Here is a 10,009-nt window from a genome sequence, read left to right as displayed (position 1 = left end):
AGATAGCTAGTGGGAAGCAGCTGCATAGCACAGGGAGATCAGCTCGGTGCTTTGTGACCACCTAGAGGGGTGGGATAGGGAGGGTGGGAGGGAGACGCAAGAGGGAGGGGATATGGGGATATATGTATACATATAGCTGATTCACTTTGTTGTACAGCAGAAACTAACACACCATTGTAAAGCAATTATACTCCAATAAAGATGTTAAAAAAAATAAAAGAGAGAGAAGCACAACAACAAAAAAATAATAAAGGAAAGTTTTAATAAGGCACAAGCTAGGGAGAAATTCAGGGTAGATTTTGATTCTAAAGTTTAATGCTTTCTTGCACTCCGATTTGACTGTATGTTTTCCAAAAGAAACCATCAAAGTATTGCCCTTACCAGTAGGATAGACCCAGTATTTGACTGAAGAACATGAACTATCATTATTCCTAGGTCAAGTATTATAACTGCCTTTAAGATTTAAAGATCCAAGAACAAAGAAGAGATGAAATGTGAATAAAGAATAAAGGAATTCACAAGAAAAAAAAAGAAAGTGAGAAGCACATTAACAATCTGAAGGTTTTAGTAGTATTCATTTTCAAAGGGGTATTCTGTTGGGAAAAGAAGAATTTATATTTAAGACAAGGCAAATTAATGAATTTTAACTGGTTTCAAAGCCCAGGGTGGATCGTTGTTGAAGAATTTATTAATAAGGCGTAGCATAGAGATACGAGAGCTCATTCACAGACAAACTCTAAGTTCTCAAACTCATTTAATATCCCAGTAGAATTGAAAATATGAATTATGCTTTGGATGGGAGAAAACAGGGAAGTGTCAGTCTATAATCTGGTAGATTGTTTTCAAGATGACCAAAATGATCGCCTATACTAAAAACCATTTTCAGGAGAGTACCCTTCTTGAATTTTCAAGATCAAAGTGTCATAAAACACTCATAACAAGTGAGCTCGGTTTGTGAGCAGAAATGCAGAGAATAGTTATTAATATTAACACAGGCGTCACTTATGATTGATTGGTTTCTTTGAAATATCCTAATCTAATGATTGTACCAGACCTATATGATGAGGTCCCATGAGTAGATGACCATGCAACCAGGGGCAATGCCTAGTGCCAACCCATAAAAATAAATACTTGTCCACTTTTAAAGATCATTGATGAGGTAAGATTTTACAGTCTCCCTTTGTGTCTCAAACCCTGAAAATACTCTAAAGCTGACCACATGGATCACCTTAAACATAGGGTCTAGTAATGTTTTTCAATATCCATCTAATTGACAGCAATACAAAGTCTAATACAAACCATTAATAGTCAAAAGATGTTAGCTGTAGAAGAGATCTTGCTCTCCTTGTTTTATAGATGGGGAAACTGAGATCCCCATCTAGGCCAGCTGGTGGCAGACTGCGAGCCCAGGGTCCCTCATCTGAGCAGTGCTGTGTCACTGAGGGAGCCCAAGGCTGAGCACTAAGGTTACACATTCATTCCCTTATTAGACAGCTCGGTTGGTAGTAAGGAAGGGGGCCCAATGCACAAGTTTGGCTGCCTATGGCTGAGCTTCTGTTGTCATTGGAGGTCTTTGTGGTGTCCTTTTGGTCACCAAAACACTGACTCTTCTATACTTGTTTCTATTTCATAGTTAGTTTCTAAGCCACAGACAAGACGCACCATGCTCCTGCACCCAAATGGTGACTTAGGTCAACAACAACCAGACGCATATCACTATGCCCTGGTAAATGGGTCATACAGACATTCAGAGGAGACAGAAATTGCTTTTCCAATCTAGGAGAGTCTGATAAGGCTTCAAAGCAACACAAAATTTGTCACTTTCTCACACAAACACATAATTATATTTAAATTCTGCTTACAATACTTGCTTCAAAAATTCAGGATAGACTTGTTTTCATACAGGTCGAAATGAAAGTGTGCTGAATTAGTCCATGACTCTTTTTATGAAAATAACTCTGATATGTGACCAGATTTCATAGCTTAAAATTTGGCTGAAATTTAGTTTTGTCTTATTCTTTATAACTCATTTTAAACATTACATCTGGTTAACTCTTCGCTCAAATTCTGACCCAAGGAAAGGTGTCGAAGCAGCTTAGAAATCTGAACTAAAAGAATTCTCATCTCTTGAAGCAGAGCCATCATCGGCAGACCATGCATTAAAATATTTTAAAATATCGTTCTATTTGTAAAGAATTTAAGCATGTCCTAAAATAAAGCTGCACAAAGGAGAGCACAACCTTCTCCAAAGGGACGGCAAAAAAAAAAAAGTAGCTTCCAGATAGCTGACAGGTGGGTCTATCCTTACTGTGTAAGCCTCTGTGTTTTTCTGCAGTCAGCCAACATGTTTGAGATTCTTCCTTGAGTCAGACACAGATGCTGAGAGAACCAAGATGTACATACCTATTGTATACACCTCCTTCTTCTCACCATACTCCCCCCCCCAAAAGGGAATGAAATAGCACAGTATGCAGTGAAATGATTTTCTCATTCAACAATGCAATGAAATTAGGTTTCATCTAAGAAAACTGGTGTAGTGAAAAAGACATGAAGTTTGGGCTCACCCAGGATTAAATCCTAGGGTCCCATTTCTCAGCTATGTGACCTTGGAGAAGTTACTTAACTTCTCTGAGTCTCCACTCATATGGATGATTATATCTACTATACGAGGTTGTCAAAATAATCAAATGAGATAATTTATGTAAAATGCATTGCACAGTGTTTGGCATTCATTTGTATATTTAATAACTATTTGTGGAGGACCTACTATGGCCAGACATAGTTGTAGGCCTTCACAGAACATGCTCTAAATACGCATGTACAGAAAAAAAAGATGAATAAACACCACCTCTCTGCCCATTATCATTATTTCTATCCTCAGTCACTCTTCTACATACTAGAGACCATTAGTGAAGGGATGGAAGATCAAGAAATTTGATAACCATATAGAATCCCATTACTGTTGAGGTTTGGTGAGACTCCCTTGTCTTTCTTTTTTTTTTAATTAATTAATTTTATTTTATTTATTTTTGGCTACATTGGGTCTTCGTTGTTGCACACGGGCTTTCTCTAGTTGTGGTGAGCGGGTGCTACTCTTTGTTGCGGTGTGCGGGCTTCCCATTGCGGTGGCTTCTCTTGTTGCAGAGCACGGGCTCTAGGCACGCAGGCTCAGTAGTTGTGGTGCACGGGCTTAGTTGCTCCGCGGCATGTGGGATTTTCCCGAACCAGGGCTCGAACCCATGTAACCTGCATTGGCAAGCGGATTCTTAACCACTGCGCCACCAGGGAAGCCCCCCTTGTCTTTCTTATGCTTGGAAAATTTGCCTTCCTCTGACATGTCTTCTGCTTTTTCATAGTGTCAGTATGTATACCTACATCAGTGTGTAAGAGATGTTCTCAGAGCAAGGAAGCTACGGAGTGAACAAGAAAACCCCTTGTTTCCAATCTACGAAAATGTGAATCCAGAGTATCACAGAGGTAGGAGCTTACTTCACTAATTTATAAGTTTATTTATCAAAATACAGTGGATCTGGAAACCATTAAAAACCTCAAGCTTTTCCAATATGCACCGCGCATCTCTTCTTCTACCCAAAGGCTTGAGGGAAAGGCCCTCACAAAGTGGCAACAGGGAAGGGAGGCAGAGTGGAGAGGAGATCCCCCATAGTGGAGCACAGATTTCACGTGGTATCTCTTCCTAGGCCTGGGGTGCCCTCTACTCAGGACTCGGATTAACATTTCTAAGGGATAAGCCTCACTGCTAAGGAGGATGCTTTGAAATAGCAACTGGGAGTTCAAATTGTAAAATCCCTTTGGAGAAGAACTTGGCCACATGTATCAAGGTCCTTAATATGTTCTTTTCACCCAGTATTTCTACTGCCACCCTAAGTACTGCAAAAGCTTTATGCATGAAGCTTTTCATAGTTAAAGGTCTGAGTGAAAAAATCTAAATGTTTAACAGTGGAGGACTAAGTACACCACAGTGCATTCACTGAGTAGAACACGATGTAGTCATTAAGAATGATATTTTTAAGGATATTATAATAGTATAGATATTCTCATAAATAAGTTAAGTAAGAAAAGAAGAATGTAAAACAAACAAAAACAACACATAAGGGGAAAAAAAAAGACTGGAAAGAAATATACCACAATAGTAAAATAAATTTCTCTGAGCAGTAAAATAATATATGATTTTTCTTCCATTTTATGTTTTTTCTAAATTTCCTAGAACAAGCATGTAACATTTTTTAAATGACAAATTCAGTAAAAAAAAATGTATAAACTTTGTAAGGCACTGCTTTGATCAGACAATAGTTAATTGACACGTGAAGGGTCTGCCTTTTCCTACTCAGGACCATCATTAAGATCTAATTTATCACATTGGCTAATTGCACATTTGAAGTTACATTGTATTAGTTATTTATTACCAGCTAACAAATTACACCAAAACTTAGCAGCTTACCTCTATATTTATTATCTCATAGTTTCTGTAGATCAGGAATTTGGGAGGGGCTTAGCTGAGTGTTTCTGGCCCGGGTCGCTCATGAGGTTGCAGTCAAGACATTGACCAGGTCTACAGTTATCTGAAGGCTTGACTGGGGCTGGAGTGCTCACTTCAAGATGTTCACTCATGTAGCTGTTGTTATAAGTTTCAGTTTCTTGCCACACGGACCAATATCCACCTACAGAATTTTTGGGGTGGGGGGAGACAAACATTATTTTAGAGCTCTTTTATCACCATTTCTAAATGCTCTTCAGTTTTATTTAGTTCTCTGCACCCTCTATACCCACTTGTCTAGCCAGTATGTTAAATAGTTAATAACCTGTAAAGCACCCATATATAAGAGGGCTGCTACTTAAGGGAGTTCTTTGTAAATCAGATAATCCTTTTGTTTTGTAAATAATTACCCCCTAATTTATCTGTATAGTAAACTGAGGTTTTTGAATGGCAGATTCTTTAAGAAGCTCCAGGATGGAGGGGGCTCTGGAGGATCTTGGAGGTTCTTTTGTATTGTTTTAACTTGTTTAAGAGTCTTTTTTTAGTGTGATCTTGGGTGCTTCTGAAAGAAGCTAACTATGGTATGGTTAGCTTCAGACATCTGAAAATTAGGATTCAGGAACTAGCTCTGGAACTAACTAGCATTCACAAGCAGTGTAACCCTGAGTGAGTTTCTGTGCCTCTCTGGGTCTGTGGGCTCATCTGTAAAACCAGAGGGGATAGACTGGAATCAGTAGTCCTTTCCAATTCTAGTAATCTATGGTTCTGAATGCAATGACCTGGGATGGTCTCATCCTAAACCATATTGAGTTTCTGTGAGTCTTTGCCATTTGTCATTTTCATATGCAGAACAAACAACTGTGACACACCCTGCTACAGCCTCTAATTCTGGTGTCCTTCCTTTCAGATGCGGGTTATTCAAGGCATTGAGAATGCACTCGGAGATCTCCTGGATCAAAACTATTCACTGTGTGATTTCTTTTTAAAAACTTGCTTCATGCCCTACAGAGGTGCCAGCTATTTCTGTTGATACTATGTATAATTTATTAATCTGGAGAATTTTAAAGAATTTATGTAATTTAAAGGTAACAGATATTATTGTACATAGTTGTATTTTGTAGTTTCTTCTGTAAATATGTATTTTTTCATAATGTTTAATATTAAGCTTTATATAATACTATTTTTCCACACTAAAGTGTTCATGGCTTGTTCTACATAAACTAATTCAACCTGTATCACAGGATGACTGGTAAAATGTGTACGCAGGTGCTTGCTGTGGTGGGGCCGTGGTTTTTACCAGTTTTAATACTTACTGGACAGGATAAAGGGCAGGGCTGGAGAGAGCAGGGAGTACAGCGGGCTTGGCTGCACTGCTGTCCCATGAATCTTAGGATCCAAAGATGATCCAAATGCGATTTGGACAAAAATAACAATCAAAAGAAAGGACTGGGGAGACAGTATTAAGCAGCACCAAAGGTTAAATCGGTGGTTGTGCCTCAGGTGGTTAGTCTCTCCCCTTTCTCCTGCCAGAGGTTCAAGCCAACGTGGTCAGCTCAGGGGCCACATAACTTGCCGAGCAAGTCCAGGCTGCAGGGCTGAGGGTTCTGAGAGAGAACGACCCAAACAGAAGTGATGAATTCCCCAGAGGGGTGGGGTCTGTGAGCGAACGCACCGCTGCCTTCAGCTGTGCACCTGCCCCATCGTGTGGCTGACACGATCATGATGTTACAGAGAAACTGAGTTAGAGTCGAATTTGCCTTGATAATTATTGTAAACACTTTGTTCGTTTTTTTTTCTTTTTTGTTCACAAACTAAATCCATGAGGAAATTATAAAGTTATTTAAAAATCAAAAAAAAAAAAAGAAGAAGAAGCATGCCACCTGCCCTCCTGACTGGAAACCTAGTCAACATGCAAAGTGCCATCCATAGTGATGGCAAACTGTTTCACTGCATCCACAGTGTGCTGTGCGAACACGCATCCCACACTGGGATGTGTGTGTTGCCCAAGGGACACACGCTCGTCTTTGTCTCATTTCTTGGGGGCTGCATTCCTAGAAAAGTCAAAATTGCACCAGTCATACTTGGTTTTCCCATTAAAAGAATATTGCGGTGGCATATTATACTCCTGATCAAAGGGCCTAACATCAATATCTATAGAAATGTCCTCAAACATCATATATCGTTAATTTAAAAAACACAAAAACAAAAATTCAGTGGTGCTTAGTATAAAATTTTCCAAAAGCCTTTTTTAGTAGATCATTGAGGTCAAAATATAGGGTAGACACCTTCAGTTGCATTTAATATAAAAAGCACTACATACTCTACCAAGTTGATCTTCAGTGTGTGTGCCTATTTTGACTATAACAAATTTCAGTGAGTCAGAAAGTGGGCATTGCCCTCCCCAAGGTCCAGTTCCGAGGGTCTTCCTGGAGAAAATTTGAAAGGCATCTGCACGGTTATCCTCATGGCTACCTGAGAGATGAGTCGGGAATGTTTGCCTTTTTCTCACTACAAATTTCTCTGAAATAAACGTAAGAATTAGAAATCAAGGTTGTTGATCTCACAGCTTCATTTGCAGAAAGAGTACATTTCTTTTCAAAATGTATATTTTTGCTACATACTATAGAGTCCCATAAGTAATATAATGGGTGTCATTGGCATAGTAATGGAAAATCATTCAATATTCCTAAAAGAGTTATTTATAGTTAAGTAAAGCTCCACCCAAACTGGAAAAATTTCCAGGGCTCTTTGAAGTTTATGGAAACAGGAAAAAACTTTATAAGAATGAATGCGAAGAGGATTCCAAGTTTTCACCGTATCATTGTGCTCAATGCCCTTGTGAAATGAGTGTTAGGCTCTGACCCTGTTTCGGGAAACCAGGTGACTCTTCTAGAAATGAAAAGGAACAACATACGTGTAAGTGTGGCCGCAGTACCACCGGGGAGAAAATAAAGGTCGGAGATTTATGAGATATGGTGTCTATTAGGAATAACTTTCCCTGTATTAATAAGAAAAAGCAGGAAATTTAGAAAAACAGAATTTTAAGCTAACGTCTCTGGGCACAAAGCACATTCAAACATGGAAAGAAATTCATTTTTGGCTTTTCATTTATTCAGAAAAGTTTTAGTGCCTGCGACTTGCTAGGCACTGTCCTAGAAACTACACATTTCTACTTAATAAAGAGAAAGCATCACAGTAATAATGCTGGGGTTATTGTTACTATTTTCAGTTAAGCCTGAAAGAGGGCCTCAGTGAGGCAGTGAAGTTACCGAGCACCAGGGCAGCGGCAGCCTTCCACGGACCACACACTGGCAAGCGCTGATGCTGCTTCTCTAGCAAATCGCTGGACCGAAAAGAGAAAACAATTAATTGCACAAATCAAGAATTCAAACCATAAAAAACCTACACGTCTGTAACAGTAAATACCCTGGCATATCTGGGGTGGAATCAGAGTCATAAAAATGGACGTGACAAGGGAAAACTGTATGTTCTTTTAGTCTGATGCAGGACATATTTATTCCTACCCTCCACCTGTCTAATTTTAAATCTCCTTAGCAACAAATATTTCACTATCTTCCCTCTCACCACCACCAAAGACTAAATACATAATCTAGTTGATCTATTTATTAAATTTAGGAGGAGGAAAAAAAGGTTTCCTTGACATTCAGCTCAATTGGATGTATTTTAATTTAATCCCGTCATGTGTTATGTCTTGGTAAACACTCCATTTCCTGTCGCGGTGGGCATCCTGGCAGTGCACCTGTGCGGTACACTTTAATCATCAAGCCTTCAAAGTGTTATTGAGCTATCAAATCTCAGAAGGGTCCCGTCTTGCATCTTAATAATTATTTATCCAAGTTCTTTATAATTAACTCCTTTAATCTCTACTCATTAAATCAATTTCGTATTATTCTGTTTTCTCTGGATAGCAGCCAGTTTTTCAGCTCTTGAATCAGATTTTTCTAAGGCTCATCTTCCTGTCTGGCTCTGCACATACTTGTCCTAAATAATTCACCAGCCCTTAACACTTCTGAGTCCCTCTTTTTCACTACTCTTCCCCTTCTCCCTTTTGAATGTGTTTGCTTTCCTAGTAGAAGGTGTTTTTATTTTCTGTTCATCTTATCTCCTCATACCCATTGGTATTTCATAGTCTTTTCAGGCTCCACATTATAGAAGAGATGATGATGATTTCACTTTTAAACACTAAAATGGCCCCAGTACACAGCGTATTGGGGACAGTTTTATTTGGGAGGGTCTTTAATTAATTTTATTACATCTGGGAAGAAAGCCCAACATGACATGTGAAAATAATATGAAACCACTAAGCAGATGTCCAGCAATACAAAATTAGACTTCACATGCTGTACTTCACACTCTGATTCTCTTAGTGTCTCAGGATCTAGTTTCTTGTATTTAAACACTCTCCTTACTTCTTGCAAGAAAGCTATCAGCCGTATATATACTAAATTCTCATTCACTTAGCTTTCTGCATCTCTAAGGTTGGAATCCTGGAATCATAAACCTGCCAGATCTGGATGACAGTGAGTGATAGAATCTGAGCCCCAAGTCTGGGGTGCTCTAGAGTTTTAGTTCACACATGTGAGCCAGACCAAACCTGCCCTGGTGGGAAGAAGAAACCAGTAATAAGCTGCTTGTTTGAGGTAGCAGTTCAAGGACTTTCCAGGTTCCATTTCACTGAAGAAATGAAAGTAATTGATCATCCAAGACACAGTGGCAAGCAGGAATGGCTGATCCTCCCCGAAGTGGCTGTGAGCAAGGATTCAATAGTACCTCATTTCTGAAGAGACAGAGTGGAAAAGGCTGTTATCAGCCCAAATGCGCTGTTAAGGTTCTGAGTATTTTTAACCGGAGATTTCAAATCATATCAAGTATTCAAAGATTGTTTCACATCAAGGGAAAAAAATCTATAAACCATGACTGCAGAAAATGAGTGAAATGATGTAAAGAAGGAAAAATATTTGAAAAGGGGGCTCTAAGCAGACACCATCAGGAAGAGGAAATGCCATCCCTTCTGTGTGTCCAGACTGTTCTTTGGAGATGTCATATGCTTCTATTAGGGTGCATTATCCTTTGGGGGAGTTCACTTTGACTATGCTGGCCAGATGATTTAGCTGATTAAGCAATTGAACTGATTCATTTAGTTTTGTGAATTGACCAAGTGTTTGATGAAATTGAGTTAGGAATTCTGAACACACTACCTTAGATTCTTGTAGTGGATGATGCCTTTGAAAATGTTTGGCCATTTTAGTTAAAATGCAGGGTAACATTTAATGCAGCCATGATAATAGCAAAAATCTGTTCTGTTCTAAAAATGTTTCTAGCAATGGAAATATTTCTGACTAAAAGAATACTCTTGACTTCTAGGGAGGCTCCCTAGGAATAAATGTATGCAACAAAAATGAGGCATTTTATTTTTTTAAAGGTTGTCTATAGGGCTTCCCTGGTGGCGCAGTGGTTGAGAGTCCGCCTGCCGATGCAGGGGACATGGGTTCG

At 39.1% G+C, this 10,009-nt stretch overlaps 1 protein-coding gene across 3 annotated transcripts in view; it reads left to right on the top strand.

Moving 5' to 3' along the window:
* The window catches only part of PTPRB (protein tyrosine phosphatase receptor type B), a 118,303-nt gene extending 110,038 nt beyond the window's left edge, over positions 1-8,265 (top strand). The window contains exons 32-33 of one of the 3 annotated variants that reach the window (XM_028490393.2): positions 3,357-3,477; positions 5,403-8,265. In XM_028490393.2, coding sequence (XP_028346194.1) covers positions 3,357-3,477; positions 5,403-5,425 — 144 coding nt within the window. In that variant the 3' untranslated portion in view covers positions 5,426-8,265. The remainder of the gene's footprint in view (positions 1-3,356; positions 3,478-5,402) is intronic. The other 2 variants (XM_024122792.3, XM_024122790.3) reach the window with 2 other exon arrangements.
* The last annotated feature ends 1,744 nt before the right edge of the window (positions 8,266-10,009 follow it).

This window comes from Physeter macrocephalus, chromosome 6 (assembly GCF_002837175.3).
Source record: "Physeter macrocephalus isolate SW-GA chromosome 6, ASM283717v5, whole genome shotgun sequence".
NCBI classification, from domain to species: domain Eukaryota; kingdom Metazoa; phylum Chordata; class Mammalia; order Artiodactyla; family Physeteridae; genus Physeter; species Physeter macrocephalus.
This window is presented reverse-complemented; position numbering and strand designations above follow the sequence as displayed.